General features: G+C 43.1%; 1 protein-coding gene across 1 annotated transcript in view; it reads left to right on the top strand.

The window, feature by feature from the left end:
• The window catches only part of ELP4 (elongator acetyltransferase complex subunit 4), a 208,026-nt gene extending 188,407 nt beyond the window's left edge, over nucleotides 1-19,619 (top strand). The window contains exon 10 of the mRNA XM_028516278.2: nucleotides 16,352-19,619. Within this exon, the coding sequence (XP_028372079.1) occupies nucleotides 16,352-16,483 (132 nt within the window). The 3' untranslated portion in view covers nucleotides 16,484-19,619. The remainder of the gene's footprint in view (nucleotides 1-16,351) is intronic.
• The last annotated feature ends 1,146 nt before the right edge of the window (nucleotides 19,620-20,765 follow it).

Genomic DNA, 20,765 nt, shown 5'->3' on the forward strand with positions numbered 1-20,765 from the left:
TTTTCAGTGAGGATTGCAGTGGGGGATGTCAGGGTTAGCATGCTTTCAGAAATCCAAAGGAAAAAGTGAAATTTTTTTTATTATTTCATTTCAAAGGATTCTGATGCAAAAAGGGGTTTTTTTTCTAAGTTTTGCCAAGATTTCAGCAATTGATCTACAGATTTAAAAGATGAAAATAATCATGACAGCATTGCCATGCCAAATATATATACAGCCATGCCGTATGTATATACACACTCAGGTGCACACATGCACACACATACAATTGAACTTCTCAAATAATACTACTCAGTACCACCTGGGTGTTAATTTAAGTTTGGAACAAGTGAAATATATACCACCTTAGGAGAGTGTAACTTTTTGTCTGACCACGAAGAGTGGGGGGAAAGTCACTGCTATAACTGATACTTTTTGTTCATGATGAAGTTTTTAATCAGTATAGAGAAAGCTACATTTATTTCATTTTGTCAAACCAAAAACATACTACTTAACTGCCTTTCTGTAAAAGCTAACATGACATGTCAAAAAGAATAGCGTAACCCTCGGTATATATTGAACTGGCGAAAGAGTTAGGAACAGTTTGGCAAAGATGAAATACGAAGTTAATTTTTGTATAATTTTCTTTTCATTCACATTCATACCAGGTAGACTTTGTCAAATACCTACAGTAAAGAATAACTTGTTCATGCATGCAGAACAAAATAAAATAAGATTAAAAGCTCCAGGAAATCAGCCTGCTTCAAAAAACCATTAAAGTGTGCCTATCCCCCAAGCTTTACAAATGTGCTAATTGTCGTGTTTCAGTCATGTAAATATGTTTCAGCATAAAGTAACCAAGATTTCCTGTTATGGAAGCACTGCCGTCCTGGGTCGTGGGGGCGGGGAGGAGCGAAGGAGGCCTGAAGAACACACTGTAATGAAACCTGCCTCTGGGCAGCGCATGCTTCAGTTCTGAATGCCCAGAAATACTTCGCAGGCGCTCCAGGCTGCCTAGCAATGGGGATTTCTAATTCTGGCTAGCTTGACAAAGTAAATACAACTATTGAACATAAGGCAGCTCCTAATAAAAAACAACAATCCCCCCCTTGTAAACACCTACATTTGGCCCCATTAAAAATTCTTTCTTCATACCCAGGAACTAGCAGACCCTTAAATGTGGGGGTCTCCAAGTAACTAAAGAACTGCTCGGAGGTGCCATGCCGTCAGGATGCTTTACACTCCATTCCCACCAGGCTCGTCATAGCCCATCGAGGGCTTCGTGGAGCAACGTTCTGCATACACGGGAGGGCATTATGCAAGCGGGCGCTTGGCGGTTATGTTCTCAGGACTCATTTGTGGACAGCCAAAGGCAAATCAATGTATTTTCATAAATATACATATATTTATGTACAGTTATACACAGTATATACAAGAATACGTGATTACCACATTTCTAAGAGGAATATTTATCAAAAGCTACCAGTTTTGAAAGTGTTTCAGAGGAGGATACTACTATAGCAACTCGAGCAATTACCTGATTTCTGCTTTTTTACATCTTAGAATTCACCTATTCCATAAGCTATGCTTCAGTCCAGCCTCTGCCAGTCCCTAAGTTGAATAGTGAATCTGCTGTAGTTTTCAAATTCTCTAGGATTTAGGGATCACCGTTGAGTTTACACACACATTTATCTGCTAGCAGTTAACTTACTGAGGAGAAGGCTTCCGATTATAGTGAGGAAAACATACATTTGAATGCTGATAGACAGAAACAAAGAGAATGTTACCCTTTGTCACCTCCAGAGTAGTTCCCATATGCTTTAAAAACCAAACAGAGATAAAAAGAAATTCTCCCATATTGGTAGTTTGAATTTATTTCTGAAAGGATTGTTGTTGTTTTTTAAGCTCAACTTTCAGGTCTAAAACACTAGGTTCCTAAACTGTCTTATTATTCTGAAGCTGTCTGAGAAGTAGTACCCAAAATATTGCTCTAAAATGTTTCGTCGCTTGTCAGGGGTAGAAGAGGGGCTTCCTGGGACAAAGCAGGCCCGAAGAGCCTCCATCTCAATGACAGTCCCCCCACAGAAAAAGCCTGGCCCTCTCCAGTTTACTGCCACAGCCGCCGTAGGCCCTAGATCTCAAGCATCTCTCAGCTTGGCCCCCTGAAACTTAATTCAGATTCTACGCACTCTGGAGCTTACATGCTCCTGCCTGCATTGTGCGTCCCAGAGCCATACAAGCCTTGGGTTCAGCAGCCGTTATAGACCCGGAGAAAGGTTGCCAAGAGTGAGAAGCCCTGCTGCACAATGCAGGAAAGATGAATGGAAGGAAGACAGTCAGGGAGATAGGAGGAGTCTCACTTAGGCAAGCAGGGGGTCTCGGGGATGGGCGGTAATGGCCGTGCGTGACTTGTCCATCCCGTCCCTCTATCCTGGAGGAGAGGCGAATTGGGGCTGGGGGAAGACATCATTCACAGCGTTTCTACTGTCCGAGTTTAAGAAACAATTTAAATCACCTTATTCTGACTGTTACCATTTTTATTTTCAGTCTTGCTCATATTAGAACACTAATGACAATAAAAGATACAAGAGAAAAGATGAGGAAAACAAAAGAAAAAGATTCTGCCTTTAATTTGTAGAGATGGTATAGCCATTTTAAGCAAAGTGCTCCAGAAATAATCTAGTTTGTTCTCTGCTGGTGTAGGAAATAAGGAAGAAAAATATAACATGACTCGCCCACATCTTAAGTGTCTGGAGTTCAGGAACGTTGGGACAGAAACCTGGTAGTGTTATTACTGTGTAGTCCCAAAGATTCTGACTCATGTTTTAAGAGGATTAAGTTCAGCAAACCATCCCCACAAACAGTACCTCCAAAGTCTCTCCTTGATCATTTCACTCAGAGCCAGCCCCTGCAACTGCAGTCGTCTTGTTGGGCAGGCATGACATGGCGAACCACTGCTCCCCTCGGGAGGACAGTGGAAGTAAGGGGTACTGAGGGTCACTTAGTGAATAGAATGTACTGAATCTGAAGAAAGGATCTAGAACAGCCAGTATATGCCACCTTTTGGAAAATTCTGTCCTTAGAAAATATGTGTATGTGTGTAACAGTTGTTGTTTTCTAGTATTAAAAATGTCCATGCGTGCCCTGGCCGGGTGGCTCAGTGGATTAGAGCATCATCCCATACACCAGAAGGTTGCAGGTTCAATTCCCAGTCAGGGCATATGTCTTGGTTGCAGGTCCCCTCCCCTGTTGGGGTGTGTATGGGAGGTAACCAATCAGTGTTTCTAAACATCCATGTTTTTTTTCTCTCTCTCTCCATCCCTCTCTCTCTAAAATCAATAAACACATCCTCAAGTGAGGATTTTAAAAAAGAAAAGAAACAGACAATGTCCATGCATGGCTTTGTAAGGAAATGGATGAGATAGCCCTGTGTTCATAGAAATAAGTTTATATCACTTCCTTGTACCCTTTGCTCACTCACCACAACTTACAAACCCTGCACGATCTGATGCCTTCCTACCAAGCCAGACTTCTCAGAGCCACTCCCCTGTTTGTTGACTGCTCCAGACAAGGGGACACACTTCCCTGTCCTTTAAACATGCCAAGCTTATTTCTGCCTTAAGGCACTTGCATTTTATCACCTCTGCCTGGACACTTCTCTTTCCAGGTCTTCCTAGATCCCTTCACAAATTTACTTCTTAGCTCAAATGTGCTCTCCAGAAAGGCCTTCACCAGTTAAACTGTTCCTAGTAAGTAGCCCAGCCAATGTCCCATCGCCGTGTTTATTTCCTTGAAAGCACCTCTCGCCGTCTGAATTATCATCTTCATTCCTGCTTTCCTGTTAATACATTCCTGTGTATTAACTGCCTCTCCTTGAGTTGTGTAAATATCTCTGTATGATCCCTTTCTGGTAGTAAGTTCTTTGAAAGCAGCAATTTTCCTGTCTTGTTCGGTATTTTATCTCCAGTGTTTAGGAAAGTTCTGGCACATAGAGTAATGAATGAGAATGTGGGCTTCAAAGCCAAACTGCATAAGTTCAAATTCCATTCAAATGTACCAAAGTTGCAACATCATTTCTGCTCTTTTCAGACTTGGTTACATGGCTTACAACCAACTGAAAGGAAAACGTAGAAGTAAAGTCTTTATTCAGGATGGCCGTATATCCAAGGGATTTTCTGCCAAGGGGATAAGGAAGAGTACATATTCCAGGATAATTATCAGTCTTTTTCATAGTCCACAACCCCTTCATACCCCACAGGTACTGCCCCTTCAGGAGTGAGTAGGGAATCCTCCTGTCTGCAAACTGCAAAAATCCTCTGCCTGTCTGTAGGCCCAGGCCTGCTCTCAGGAAGGAACTCCCTTATTATCTGTCCACTGTAACCCTCCGGGACATTATTCCTTGTCCAGTATCATTCCTGGCTGCATGCCGTTGCCTTTGGGGAGTCTGCAGTTTTCACAGCCCACTTATTGATAGGTCAGGTTTGGGGACCTAAGATTGCTGTAGGGATTGAATAATCATAGACTGTTGACCAAGCTTGTGGCTCCTGTGGCAATACCACTCCCTCAAGACTTTACAAGGTTCCCAGTCTATTTGCTTCCCTTCGATTCTGCATGCAAATAATCACAGCCCAAGAGTTGTCTAGACATAGTTCCAGGATTCAGCTGTAGGAGACAGATCCCATCTAATTATTTTATGCAGAAAGAAATATATACCGGAAAATTGGGGGCTAGCAAATCACTGGAAGGGCCGGAGAATGTTGCCATCAAACTGGTCTCCAGAGAAGCCGCTCCCTCCACCACAGGCAGGAAGGTGCGGAATTGGGAGGCCACCACTGACGCTGTTCACTGGAAGCACACACCTCTGGGGCTACGGTTTAGGGGTTACTAAGTTCCTGGTACCTGCACTGCAAATGCTCCTTTCCCCCATGAAGCAAGAAACTGGACCCTAAAACTGGTCTCCCTGCCACTTCCAGGGATAGATTAGATAGACACAGATACAGATACAGATACAGATACAGATACAGATATCCCTGCAACAGAGCTTGCCACTTGCAGTCAAGATAGCTCCTGCTTTTCCATCCCACCTCCTAAATCTAGTCCAAATGCATCTAATTAGATGAGCCTAATTCATAGCTTTCTAGCCTCAGGCCTGCAGGCGGGCCCACCACAGGGAAGTTGGAATGCATGCTTGTCCACCACGACTGTTACTGTTACGTGGTAAGACTTGAGTCTTACTTTCTGGGCTGTCTGTTCTACCCATATCCCTCTTTTCATCTTATTAGTAACCAGCTGGAGCCATCTAGACTGTTCAACTTGAAAGGGAAGGCGACACCCCTAATCCGACTTTTGTCTCAGACCTGGCTCCCACTTTAGGCCAGCCTCTCAGCAAGGTACTTCACCAAGGCTGAGGGGCACGGACATCTCCCATGGAGGTTGCCTGCTGCCGTGCGCACATGCAGAGCCTGTTGGGCGACTCAACCTTTTGAGGCCCCAGGTGACCCAGCCCGTAGCCGGTGTAGGGGGTGGGCTGTGTGCGGAGCACCTTTCTTACCAGGGCTCCAGTGCCTCCCGTCTCTTCTCCCAAATTCTATCACTCTGACCTAAATTCTTTTTTGTTTTATAAATAACTTTGCTGAAAGTGGCAAGAAACAGTTAACACATCAGGATTCTGAATTTCTCCAACATTTTGCCTAGAGCCAGTGATGAGGAGGTAAGGTTTGCCTTCCAAATTTTCATAGGCACAACCAGGGGCACCAGCTTTCCAATCTGCAATATCTGACCCCACCTTCCACCCCCTAAGCCAGCACGTAGCATGATCACAGAATTCGAATGCTCCATCTTCCAGGTACCAAATTCTGCTGTAAACAGGATATAGTTGAAACTGTTATTACAAAGACCCAAAAGTGTGGTGGCTTAAATAGTATAGAAGTTCATGTATTTCTCATAAAAGCCCAGTTTGGTGACCCTTGGCTCTGTTAGTGGCCAGATGGTGTCAGGAGACCCTAGACTGATTTTACCACTTCATGGTGTCTTCTTCAGCCCGCAGTTTCCAGGGGATGGCCCAGGTTGGCCGTTTCAGCAGCCGTCCTCAAGTCCACGTTTCAGCAAGTGCAAGGTTGACGTTAGGCTCATTCCAGCGTTCATGGAGCCTGGAGTGAGAATGCAGATAAAGGACCCTAGTTTTGGTATGACTGCTTATGTTAAAATTATCGAGCCAGCAAACCATTAAATATGTTTTATCTTCCTCCTTTCACAAATATACCTTCCTAGAAAGCCAAGTTTAAACTTAAGATCAGGGTTCCACCCCAGAACGTGGAGACAGAGGGAAAACTGGCCTTTGGCCCACCTCTTTCCTCTTCCTACCCTTGCGTCCTCCCCACACACACACAGCCGAGCGCATGTGCCTGAGGACACCAGCCCACTCATCCACACCCCACTCACACACCCTACATCCAGCAGTCCCTTGGCTACTCCCGGGGCCCAAGGTGTGCACGCAGACCGCACAGTCTGCCCTTGGGGGCTGAACCTGGGGAAGAGAGCTTTGCGGGCTTCCTGGCCATTTAGACAGGGAGTTCTGTGGTTTGAATGCCCAGAACATGTCCTATAAAGAAGGGTTCAGGCTCTTTACGGGCACAACCCCTTCATCCTATAATTTCTCACCCCATGAGGAGGGGTGGATTGGGGCCCTCTTGCCAGGGCCAAATAGTGATGCTAAGGGAAAGGAGAATTAACTGGCACCTCCTTCTCTTTAAAAATCTCGCCCTGAACTTAACCATATAGCACTTCTGCTCAAGGTGAAGTGACCAGAACTGAATCAGTCAACCCCATGCATTGGCAGGGGGAGCTGGGTAATGTGTCCTATATTCTGGCAGGCCATGTGTCCCACTAATACTCAGAGATTCTTTTACTCATTGCACAGGAAGAGAGTAGATGTTGGGAGTAAGCTAGCAGCCTCTGCCACAGACACGTGCCTTTTCACAAATCACACTTCTGTTTAGACAAGTGAGTTCTTCGCAGTCTGCTTTCAGAGAGGTGAGTTTGGAGACAAGACAATACTGTCAGTCATAGTTAATGGTCAAAATAATTGCGCACCTGAGCATCTTCCCATGGGCAGCCAATATGCAACATTCCAGCACTGAAATTGTGTCTAATTTTCAGGTCAGTCGGTAAGAACCAAATGAATTTTTCTCATGTCAAAGGATATGATATGATTATAACATTCAATAAAGGCAATTTTCATCTTAAACCCTGAGAAGGAATTGGATCTTAAACAAACAAAACCTAAAACTTGACCATGCGTGGCAGAGTTTTTTCCGGAAATATTCAGCCACCACCAAATGTATGCCTCCAACCCAAAAAGAACAAAAACTGGTTCTGGCGTGGTTACCCCTGGCACATCATGTATGAGAGTGACACAGAACTCTCCAAAACTAGGCAGATGCATCATCCTCATTGCAAAATTTTAACCAGGTATAGAATAATTGTAACATCATATTACATTTGTAATAATGTAGAGCTTATGGAATCATATAAATGTAACCATGTAAAAATATAATAATTACATCATAGCATATAACACTGATTTTTTTTAAATAAAGATTTTATTTATTTATTTTTAGAGAGGGGAAGGGAGGGAGAAAGGAAGGGAGAAACACATCAATGTGTGGTTGCCTTTCGAGCGGCCCCTACTGGGGGCCTGGCCTGCAACCCAGGCATGTGCCCTGACTGGGAAAGACCTTTTGGTTCCCAGTCCAGCGCTCAATCCACTGAGCCACACCAGCCAGGGCTGATTTTTTTTATATAAGTTGAAACAACACTCTAAAATCTTGTGGAGAAATAACAGCAATATTGTGATGATGAAAGTATCGAGCCTGCTTCATCTGTCTCCTCCCTTCTATCCTTCCTGTGCCACTGGAAGGAAATCGGCCTTCCACAAAGGAAAGGGAAATCTCTCTTTTTTATGTGTTGAGCAAGAGAGGCTGAGTGTCACTTTCACCCCTGCCCTGTGGGCTGTGGAGGCATTGGGGGTGCGTTTCCTCGGTCAGGAACTAAAAATGGAGCCCCAGGCAGTCAGCGGTAACTCACACCTTGAGTACTGAATACTTCTGGAAGGTGTATTGGCCCTTCCCAATACTGTTGAGAAATTGTCTCCCAATATCTATTTTCTCCTTCGTCCATAGTAATAAATTTGTCAAACATTTCTATATATTTTAAAACATTTCCCAGCATTCCTTGCAGTCAGGTATAGCCACACCTAAGCTCTGGACATGAGTAGAAGCCGTGTGTTCAGCTTCCAAACCAACGTCTTGCCTTCTTGGTCTCTTCCTCTTCCCGTTAGCTGAGAGAGAACAAAACCCTCAGCCTGGGACCCAGAATTGGAAACCCCATGTTAAGGATGGCAGACCAGTCCTTCAGCTCTGAACTGCCTGACCTCCAGGCTGTAAACTGGGAGAGAAATAAATAGTAAATAAATTCTACCTTTTTTAAAACTGTTCTTTGGAAGAGGTGGGAGTGTCTCTGTATTACAGCTCCTTGGCCTATACGCTGATTCATTCCCACCCATTCAGAGCTGTGCCTCCTAACACAGAGCAAGGCCCCTGAAACCAGCAAAGCCTTGTCCAAGCGGGGGCATCTCAGGGTTCTTGAGGGAATCCACAATGGACTAGAACACCCCAGCGTTTGGTAACTTGTTTCCTCCTCGTTAAGTAAAAAAGGGGAAATTCTTTCAACACTTGACCAGAGAAGCTTTGTTTTCTAACTTTTTTGTATTATTTTTTCAGCGATAAAAACGTGCAAAAATGGATTTTTCAAATCAGATGGACCCCAAATTGCCTCCTTAATACAACCAAGCAATTTTCCTTGGCCTGGAAGCCAGGCACCTTGCGTACTCCATGTTCACTACAGTGTGACTAAGTGAGAGGGAAATTGTTAGGCTTTCTCAGTCTTTGCCGAAGCAGAGGCTGTGACTGCAGAGCTATAGGAGAGGACAGTGTGCACTTGACGCTCAGGCGCGGCCCAGTGACTGAGCCCTGCTGCCCGAGGCTGATGTTCCGTTGCTGCTGCTTATGATGATGTTGGTTGTTTATAATTACATAGCTGTAATTATGTTTGTAGATTCAGTTCTTGCCCTAATAAACTCACTGATTTTTATCTTTTATACATACGTATTTTTATGAACAACTTCAAATCTTTTTTTGGCGCAAGAAAAGTATAAATAAATTTGTGTCTTACCTGAGAGTTTATAGAACACTCAGGCATCTCATTTAATCCTGAAAACGCCTTGTGAGGGGGAAATTATTCCCCCGTGATAGAGGGAGGACCCTGAGGCACCTTATCTGAGGTCACACTGAGAGGGTGTGACGGAGGGAGGGGTCAGTCCGTCTGTCGCTGGCTGTCTCTGTGAGGGGACTGGTGTAGAACCTGGATGTTCTAAGCTGTTCACAAGTTTTTGCTTAAATTGGCTGTCTTTGTTTTTTCAGTTACAGTTGCTATAGCATTATTATATTAGTTTCAGGTTTACACCATAGTGATTAGGCATTACGTAATTTACTAAGTGATCATCCCAATAAATCTCTCACCCATCTGACACCCTACATAGTGATTAGAAAATTATTGACTATATTCCTTATACTGTACTTTACATCCCCATGACTATTCCATAACAACCAATTTGTACTTCTTAATCACTTCACCTTTTCACCTATCCCCCAATCCCCCTCCCATCTGGCAACGTTCAAAATATTCTCTGTATCTGTGAATCTGTTTCTGTTGTCCTTGTTCATTTATTTTATTTTTTACAGTCAATTGTTGATAAGTATGTATTTATTGCCATTTTATTGTTCATATTTTTATCTTTTTTTTCTTCAAGAAGAACCTTTAACATTTCCTATAACACTGGTTTGGTGATAATGAACTCCTTCAGCTTTTTCTTGTCTGGGAAGCTCTTTATCTGTCCTTCGGTTCTAAATGATAGCTTGGCTGGACAGAGTAAGCTTGGTTGTAGGTCCTTACTTTTCATCACTTTGAGTATTTCTTGTCTCTCCCTCCTGGCTGGCAGAGTTGCTGTTGAGAAATCAGCTGACCAAGGTCTTAAGAGAGCTCCCTGGTAGGTAATTGATTTCCACTTGCTGCTTTTAAGATTCTCTCTCTGTCTTTGACCTTTTGCATTTTAAATATGATGTGTCCTGGTGTGGGCCTCATTTTTTGGGGACTCGCTGTGCTTCCTGGACTTGTATATCTATTTCCTTCACCAACTTAAGGAAGTTTTCTGTCACTACTTTTCTAATTAGGTTTGCAACGTCTTGCTCTCTCGCCCCTCCTCTCAGCAACCCCCACCCCCGCCACGTTGTGAATGTTGGTATGCTTGAAGTTGTCCAAGAGGCTCCTTACACTGTCCTCATTTTTTCCAGGATTCTTTTTTTTATGCTGTTCTGATTGGGTGTTTATTGCTTCCTTATAATCCAAATCTCTGGTTTGGTTCTCAGCTCATCTACTCTATTGTTGATTCCCAGTAGATTATTCTTCACTTCAGTTAGTATATACTTCATTTCTGACTGGTTCTTTTTTATGCTGTTGAGGTTCTCACTAAGTTCACTGAGCATTCCTATAACCAGTATTTTGAACTCTGCATCTGGTAGATTGCTTGTCTCCATGTTGTTTAGTTCTTTGCCTCTTTGTCTCTTCATTTTGGCAGCCTCCCTTTGTTTGTTTCTATGTATTAGACAGGGCTGCTATGTCCCCCAGGCTTGGTAGCGTGGCCTAATGCAGTAGGTGTCCTGTAAGGGTCCAGTGGCCCAGCCTCACCTATCATCCAAGCTGGGCACTCCAGGTATGTCTCTGCCGTGTGGGCCGCGTACACCCTCCTCTTGTACTTGAGCCTTGATTGCTGTTGACATGTCAATGAGAGGGGTTTACTCCCAGGCCACTCAGCCACAAGGACTGGCTTCAACTATCAACCTCTGACCACTGTGGAAGATCAACTGTGCAGGGAAGCACCCCACAGAGGACTCACTTCAGCGGGGCTCTGGTGCCCACAGAGTTCACCCCTTGAGCGTGCGGCTTGTGGGGGTGGTTGGGTGGTGGTGCCTCAACATGGTCTAAAAGTGTCCACTGGATACGCTGGCTCTGGGGCTTCCCAGGAGGTGCAGGCCAAGGTCAGCCACCATCTGTGTTCTTCCCAGGGCTGTCCAGCTTGAGCTACAAAGTAATCTGCAAATGGCTGCTGCTTACTAGTGCTGGTTGTAGTGGTACCCAGATGAGATCACACTGCAAACCAAGGCTGGTTACTGCTAGTGCCAGGCTTGGGGACACTTATCAAGAAGTATGGGGCATGCTGAGACCAGATGCTTCTTGTTTGAGAGATTTTAGGAAAATCTGAAGCATGGGCTAAGGCAGGCAATTCACATGGAAAAACCACTGGAAACACCTTAGGTGGGCCCGAAAGTTGGGTGGGGCTGGGCCTCAGGGAATCACCAGGGTAGAGCACACAGTGTGAGCCAGGATGATGGCGTCTCCGCTGTGGCACCTGCCTGCTGACTCCATGTGATGAGGGCTCTGCTAGCACTTCTGTCCAGGAGAAAGCTGCCCCCCAGCTCTTGCTCTGATGCAGGAAAATCCATCTCCTCCCACTGTGTTTCTGATGCCCTTCAAGCTGCTTGCTCAGTGCTGGGGCTCAGAAGGAGTGATTTTAGGACTCCTCAGAAGGAGCCCCAGTAAGTCCATGTGTGGGCCCTTTAAGAAGAACTGTCTAGGACCCTAGAAGCCCTTCATCTTCCTCGGCCTCATTCCCCGCTGGGTTTTTCAGACTGAAGTTATGGGGACTTCTCTTCCTGGCACTGGGACCCCGGGCTGGTGTGGGGCTGGGACCCCTCGCTCCTCTGGGGGGACATCCATAGCTGACATCATCCCCATTTTAAATCACCACACATGGGCCGTTCTGCGTCTCCACTCCTTCTACTAGTCTGAATGTGACTTCTTTAGTTCCCTAGTTGTAGGACTTCCATTCAGCCAGAATTGGGGCAATTCTGAATGATGGTTGTTCTGTAGTTTACTTGTACTTTTTTCTTTTAGAGAGAGAGAGGAAGGGAGGGAGAAAGAGAGGGAGAGAAGCATTGATGTACATCAATATATTGCCTCTTGCACACCCCCAACCCAGGCATGCGCCCTGACTGGGAATTGAACCGGTGACCTTTTGGTTCACGAGCTGGCACTCAGTCCACTGAGCCACACCAGCCAGGGCAGTTCGGTTGTACTTCTGATGTGGTTGTGGGAGGTTCTGAGTACCAACTTTACCTATGCCTCCATCTTGACTGGGAGTCTAAAATTAGCTGATTGGAAGAAAAAAAATGTTAGGAAGTATTTGGAAATATTAACACCTATTTCTGTTATTTCAACTAATATATAAAGTATGACTCTTCAGGAAATGTGAGACGTTTCAAAAGGATTTAAACAAACCTCTATTCACCTGCTAAGGGTTAAAATGTTCTATGTCAATTGTTTTCAGAAAACAAACAGGGCCTGATGGTTTGGTCTTGGCATAATACAGAAACTATACATTGATTAAACTTATTTTAATGGTCATTGACCTGCAATTTGTCTCAAATCCAGTTGTAATCTAGATTCATTATCTCGCCCCTTCTGTGTGGGGACTGTGAGTGCTGAGCACAGGCCTGGCAGGCTGGGAGGAAAGGAATTAGGAAGGGAACTCGGGAGCCAGGAAAGCCAGCCCTGCGTTGTCTGTAAGATTCGTTTATTTACTAACTCAAGAAGAAACAAAATAGAGACAGTGTCTTAGCCCAACAAAGAGAGAGGCCTACAGAGGGGGAAGAATCTCCAGGTCCGGTTCCGAGGTACCTCCTGAAGCGCAGCCACAGCAGGAAAAGCACTCCTGTCGCTCCTCCTTTATTCGGACCCAGGGCTTCCTCGGGGGCCCAAGGGTGCCTTTTGGCAGGAGCTCCCCTCATCTGCGAGAGTATTTCACCGGCCTCGCTGTCCCCCACCTTGTATCACTAGAGAAAAGGGACCCATCGATCCAGAGGGATCACTGTAATCACCCAGGCCTCTGAGGGAAATCAGGAGTTCCCATACCTTTCCCAAATCTCCTCACCTACATAAAAAGCGTCATTTTAGACGAGCAGTAATGGAAAAAAATAGGCATCCAGCCAGGCAGGCATCTCCTGCACGAGCAGCATAATGCCTTCCTTCCAGAATCTGGGGGGTGGGGAAACTGGTGGAAAAATTCCCCCTTTAAGATGAAGGATCTGAGAAAGATGAATACTTTGATTTGGTTTACAAGGTTGAACATAGTCTTTTCTTTATGCCCTGATTTTTATTTAAACCCTCACACACTGAAGCCCCAAGGTCTGAAAGTTCACACACCCCTGCAGCCTTGCAGCCCTAGTCGCAAGGCGGGCCCCGTGCTATGCAGAGTGTGCGACCACGTATTCTCTCAGAAGACAGATCTGGGGGCCCGCAGCATCCGAACATGTACTTGTCAACCGCGTAAGTGCTTTGGAAGCCTCAGAGGAGACGTCCCTGACACACCTGGCAAGCCTGGAACCTGACCTCTCCTTCTTCCTCGCTGCTTCACATCGCACTGACATGGTGCACAGGGGGGTGGCTCCGAGAGGAAGGACACAAAACCCACTGCTTGAGAATTTAGACTGCAGAGTGAGCTCGTGCAAGTCAAAATCCACACAAGCCGACAAAATCACACACAGACTCACCTATGTCCAAAGCCATCCTTGGGGCTCTTTCCAAGGACATGAGTGTATAGCCTTTGCAATGTAGCGTTTGGTTAGAAACATTTAATCACATCGCCCCCAATTTTCGTGCTTAGAAGTTACACACAAATGGATATTTGACTTCAAAGCCATTCAACCTGAAAGATTCCCAAGCACGTCACACGTCACATTTAGCTGCCTTTGCTACGAAGGGCTTTCAGCCAGATGGCTCCCACTTACCATCTAGAGAAGCAGAGGCAGAGAAATTTTTTAGCAAATAGGTAAGCTCCTAAAATAAACTGTATTATGCTGGTTCTGAATAAAGTACACTGGTTTCCTCATTTGGATATCAGAGCTGTAGGACCCTTCACCCGAATGCATCTTGAAGATACATGAGCTCTCCTGTTAAGCAAATCACCATTTCTACATGTAAGAATCCAGTTCATTACTTAACATCTAGCCCATGTCCGTGAAGCTTTATTCCTGCTCCCCTCTCTCCCCACCAGGACTCCTGCCTTGTCCCTGCCTTTCTTGCAGACCTAACTTGGAATGCTCACTATGAGCATTACCTGTGTGCTTGTCTTATTCCCATTCCTGGATTGTAAGGAAGGGCGGAGTGCGGAAGGTGTTTTCTGTCCACATATCCTTTCCAGTGCCTTGCTTTGAGTAGTCTCTAAATATTGGTTGACTCCAGTTGATTTCCTAAATCAGGTCATCACCATCTGATCACCACCTGCCTTCATCTCTGTGAGGTCCTAACACACACACACACACACACGCACACTCTTTAATGCTGAATGTGTTTTAAGTTTCAGTTAACCCACAGATCATTGCGTGTATCCTGGTCATTTTTCCTTTGCTCATCAGCAGTAACTGCAAGATCTTAAAGAAACATGAACACTCAGACACAGAATTAAATGTCTCTCTCCCTCCTGCTTCCTCACACGAGCAGGGATAGAGTGAATGCTACACACAAAGACATGCATAGCCTCAGATTTTGGAGTCATGCATGTCTTTCAGATTCCTGAGCCTTCCATGCTCTCGTTTCTGCCTGAAATCCTTGGTGGAGCAAACTGGGGTCTCAGCAAATGAATTATTTAAAACAAAGAAACAAATATGTCTTTATTAGAACTTTTTAATCAATCAAGAAATAGATTGTTTTAATAAGTGACTGGGAACCTGTCTTAATAGGTGACAGGCTGGGTGCTAAGACACAAATGAATAGCAGTACGTGAATATCACCCTCTGGGTCTTATAGCTTTTCCTGACCTTTTGGACATCTTTGGTGATCACATGTCTGTGTGACAGTGTCTTTCACCCTAGATATATACGTATTAAAATGTGAGTGCATATGGGCAAACTGAAGTCGAGGAAGAATATTTTTTAAGAATCATTTTTAATGTTTTAAAATACTTTGATCCTCAGCACACAGCTTGTGTTTACGTGACAGTAAACAAGCCTTTTATCAGGAAAGAAACTGGCCAGAACATATGCTGTTGGATCACAATATTTTGACAAAAAAAAAATGGTTCTACCCTTTTTATCTTAATTTTTTTTCATATTGGTGTTTTCCAAATGAAGTGTTTCAGACGGGCCGTCTCCAGGTCAGTTCACCTCTGCAAGGCCAAGGCCTTGGCTGGTCCTCCTCGGATGGCCCCACCCTCCCTCAGTCACCGTCAGCCTCCCTCAGCCACCCTGGCTGCGCACAATGGAGCTGTCCCTCTGAGCCAGGATGTTTATGAAGCAAATCGTACGGGCAAGGAGCACTAGTAGTTAAAGGGATTGGATAGAGATCTTTTTGAAAACCTAAAAAGTTCTTTTGAAATAGGAATATGTCTTCCCAATTATAGCAACTGTTTTGTAATTACGGTCAGTTGGTCCTTACATCAGCCTGTATCTGCTTAAATCAACCTATCCCTGGACAGAAGCAATTAGCACAAGGAGATGTTCAGAACTGCACTATACTTTTGAAAACACGACCCAACGTCCTGCATGGGAACAAACTCCCCAAGACCCGTGACAGATGTGACAGCTGACCCAGCTGAGCGCAGGAGAGCCATTGACCCTGTGATTGGGATCATTTTTATCATTGTGTCAACATTTCTATATAAATTGTAAGTCCCTAGAGAAAGCATATCCTTGAAATACAGTCGTCTTCAGGTAGCTGTAACAGACCAAGGGAAGTGGGCGTTTGTGGGGATCCATAATTGCCAAAGCCCTGTGTTCGACTGAAAAACAGCATCTGGAGCCCTGACAAAAAAAAAAAAAAAAAAAACAAAGCCAAAACACAACCCTGCCATTATTGTGTAATTTTTTTCTATCATGCTTTTATTTATGCATTTCCATGGTTTCATTTTTACCTAAAGAAGAAGAATGTCAATACGTTTAGGGTTTAGAAGGCCAATACGTTTGGACTCTGGAAATGTCCCCCTGAGAGTCCTGGACAGGTTTCTGTAACGGCTGTAGCTGGGAGATCCAGGAGCAGTAGGATGGTTGTATTGGGCTGCAGTCTGAAGAAGTGTTTTCGTAGGAATTTTATATGCAAGAGTAAATGCTGATCAAACAGAGCATAATATTGTATCCTGAAGTGTGCTCGTGAAAGCAAAATTAATTTCTTTTTCTTTCTTTCCTTCTCCTGCAATCTTCTGCCACAGCGGCTGCATTTGCCTCCAGACTTGTCAGACACAGTGAGCCGCTCAAGCAAACAGGATCTGGCAGAACCCGCCAAGCTGCCGGGCCCAGGCTGTGGCATGACGGCCGGAGGCAAGAAGCACCTGGACTTCTAGCGATTCCTCCTTAGCCGTTGCACGCAGAATTCTATGACACTCTAATTATGATTGCTAATGGCTTATGTAAATATTTTTCTTAACGATTTGACCCTCCAGTTCTTGAAAAACACAGGATTGCAAAATGAGGCCACCATTCCTCATTTTTTTAAACCACATTTTTGTACAGAAACAGTTGCAGCACAGATACTTTCATTTTAACATTTGTTTTATGCTATATCTAAGGAGAATGAGGTAATTTTATTTTTAAATAAAAGCAATTAAATGTCAAAAATTCAAGGTGCCTTCCAGTGGTCATCCGTGCACATATATGAAGCACTTAGCTCACAGTAAAGTGCGTGCCGCAGGGGTAGTGTATAAAGCACTAGGAAATTCAAAATTGCGTCTGAAAAACATATTTTCTCTTTATTTCTGAAAAAGTCACTTGCCACCAAAAATGCTAAGGTTTTTAAAACATGGAAAAATTTGTTTGCTGATATATGAAGACTAGTAAAATAAATTTGCATTTATGCATCCTATTATTAAATTGCTGAAGACAAAATAATATATTGGGATTAAGACTCCATTAAAGATCATTAGTTTGCTATAATAGTTAAAAAATATAAAGAACTTGAGTGATAGAAAGCATAGAAAAAGAAGTTGATGGTCTTCTGTTCAGTAATCCTAAACAATTGAAGTCAGCACTATGAAATTATGTCAACACACATAATTCAGGGTTGAAATTCAAACTGACAGCTATATTAATGCTAGAATACTGGGAAAAACATGTATTGAGGCTTGGTGAGAGATTACAGAACATAGGTTTGAGACAAAGTAGAAAACTGAAGCTAACTCAGCTTCGCGTTGCATCAGGTAAATCCTTTGTTAATTATAAACATTGGTCAGGCGTTTACATTTATAACAATGTAATCATGTCTTTTGGAGTTTATAGCATACTGACCCAGTTTTCATATAAAACACTGGTTTTTTCATTATAGTTTCATATTCTCAAAGCTTCTGTCGAATAGTAAACAGAATATTTTTTTAAGTAATTTGTACATTTAAGTAAAAGTTTCAATTTTTAAAAAGCTGTTTAACATCTGTTAGGAGAACCTGAATTTCCAAAATACATTTGCAAATGTGTTAGAATATTTTGAAGCAGTTATAACTAGCATTTTAAGCAGTTTGCTTTTAATATACCACAAATTATCCTTTATTTGTTCTTGACAACATTGTAGAAAACAAAGACTAGGTTTTTAAACTGTCTAACCAATATGATGAATGTCAGTCACTTTAAAAAAAAAACCCACTGTAGCATAAACACATACTGTATACAGCTTTTATTCAGAATTGGAATAATTGAATCAATGACAGTGATTCACCAGGATGTCAAATCTCTCCATCATATCCTGTCACTACCAGTTTACTTTTTGTGATCAAAATCAAAAAGACAACTATTTTGTCACCCACTATTTCATTAGTGCTAAAAACCAGGTTTCTTCTATTTTTTTAGAATGTCTGGTTTATTTTTTTCACTTCTTTTAATTCAAGAGACACAAATTCTTCCCCATTTTCATTTCAAAATAAAGTTTCAGAATTGATCTGTCAGTTAAAATTAAAGGGCTTTCATATTAAGCAGAGGTGCTTTTAAAATGTAAAGCAACTTCAAAAAAATCAATTTAGTCCATAGATAATAAATAATGTGCAGATACTCCACAAAAGCTTTGCTGTATCTTTTAAAAGCATTATGAACAATCTGAATAAATTCAAATGAGTATTTTAGTCACGTTGTTATTTTAATAACTCTCACCTTTTTCTTACTGTGTTGTGACTCATTTAAACAAACACACAACAGAACAATGACATAACATGTGACTGTGAAAATAAAATGTGAGGTCATCAGATATGCAAATTGCTTGTCAAAAATACTTAATAGGTCATTGATTTACTGCCTCCCATGTCTATAAAATTAACAGCCAATTACTAGTTAATAGATGCTTTGCAAGTAGATAAATACTATAAAAATTAAATGTGCATATTTGATCCCAACTTATTTTAAATATAAAAGAAACTTTTCAAACTCAGTAGAAGTGCATTTTGAACAGTAATGGCACCTGATTTTTTCCCAAAAACCAGATGCAAGTGCTTTGTTGTTCTGATTCACTAGGCAGGGTTTGCAAAAACTAGCTACTGAAGAGGGGTGTATATTTTTGTTCTCTTCCCATAAAAACCCACTCAGAAAATGTGTTTCCCTTCCTTCTGGAAACGTTATCAATTCTCCATGTGTTAATAACTTACTACATAAAAATATTGGCCTTCAATAATGCTACTGTAGGTATATAGACCATTTTGATACATTATGAAATATATACTCAAGAAACAGATTTTTTTTCCAATTATCAGCTTATCTCAAAGATATAAATACTTAAATAAGAATGCCAAACATACTATTTGAAATGTCCTTATATTGTTTAAATGTTTCTAAAATTTCAAAACCCTTTATGGTATTCATTTCTTACACTAGACTTGCCCTTTTTAAAATGAGGTAAATATTTTGCTGCAGTCTGCTCAGGTGCTGGAGCTTGGGGACCTTAGGAATTTCTTTTTAGGAGCCACCAATTTCCACTCTCCTTTTTCTCTCTTCCATGTATTTTTATCTCCACCTCCAGGATCCGTGATTACTAATGGTAGACAAAATAAAACTACTTCAAAAGGAAAAAACACTCAGCAGTTGATTCCCTGTCTATCTTTTAATTTTAAAGAATCAGACACAGGCATCCACATACAAAAGGAAAAGGGGGGTGACCCCTATTCATTTTTTAAGTCCATTAGGAATGTCATTCCTAACACATGTTAATGCTTTCCAAAGATATTCACCGTCCACGTCGAGGAATTTAAGCAGCACTAACCCTAAGTACTTATACTCTGAACTTTAAAACTGAGCAGTGAAATTATTCAGAACGGACACAAAACAAAACAAAAGAAACAAGTGAGAGGTTTATTCCTGAGAAACAAAAAAAAAGGGAAAAATTTGTGTTTGGTCTTGGTGTGCCAAACACACAAAAAAGAAAAGCTGCCTTCTTATATCTTGTTATCATTAAGGCCCAGAGTAAAAACAACCAGAAAAATATAGGCACCACCCTAAGATGACAAAAACTTACCAAAAAAAAAAAAGAGAGAGAAAAGCTGAATCTTAAAGTACTACGGTATCTTAGGAACCTAGTTATGATAAAAAGTAGGATGAGATGATCCCTTCGGTGATGTCAAGAAAAACCAGTAGGTCACCACTTACGAGTTAGGAGGCACAGCTTTGGAGGGAAAATGTTCTGGAAATACATTGAGGTCAAAATACTTTTTTACTCAGAACAATTTGAATGCTTCTTACTCAGACATGCATCTCCAGTCCTGTTCACCTGGTCTCCCTAAGTCAGGCAAGCTTAGAGAAAAACCATAGGCTGTGAGTCTTGCGGTTCTTCGGAGACATCACGAATAGCGGGTCACCATCCTGGAAGATGGCGTCAAAGCATGCCTGCGGAGTCCCCATTGATAAATATATAAATACACCTATCAGCAAATAAATAAACAAAAATAAATTATTTCCATAACGAGTCCAAGGCCACCTGCCAGGCACTGCTTCCACACAGAGCTTGCTTGCCACGCTGTCCTGGGAGAGTACCCAGAGCTTCATTCAGAAGGACGGCTCGCCTCCCCAGGGTGAGGGCAGAAGGCGAGGCAGCCGTTCCAAGCTGCTGGACCAGAGGGCTTCTGCAGCTGAGCAGCCGGTTCTTCGGACGAAGCCAGGCTATGCCACTGCGCCCTGGAAATCCTGACCCTCAGAGGACACGGATACGTGCCCAAGTGCACACACATACAGATCGTGCGCTCCCATACACTCCCCTTCTCCCCTGCCCAGGTCCTGCACCCGAAGGGCCAGCCCCAGTTCTCCAAAGTCTGTGCTCTCTGCGCACAGAGCCGAGGGCCAGACCTGATTGCCTGACCCTGGCACAAATCATAGCCAGTTGGAAACCATCCCCCTTCTTGCAGGGAAGAAGCCAGCCAGCAGCTACAGCACACACCACACATAGCCCTTCTCTGACAGTTCCCTGGGCACACATCCCTCAGGGCATGGAAGCTGCAAAATGTCAGGAGGTAGAAGCATCTGCATGAGCAACCGTACCAACAGTGCATATGTGTGCACACGCTGCTGCAGAAGTGTGCAAGTGTGCAGTGCAGGCTCACATCGAGTCAAAGTACATGCACACATATAAAAGCTACAATCAACTTAGGAAGGTGTCTGTAAATG

The sequence above is a fragment of the Phyllostomus discolor genome, chromosome 6, assembly GCF_004126475.2.
Source record: "Phyllostomus discolor isolate MPI-MPIP mPhyDis1 chromosome 6, mPhyDis1.pri.v3, whole genome shotgun sequence".
In the NCBI taxonomy this organism is placed as follows: domain Eukaryota; kingdom Metazoa; phylum Chordata; class Mammalia; order Chiroptera; family Phyllostomidae; genus Phyllostomus; species Phyllostomus discolor.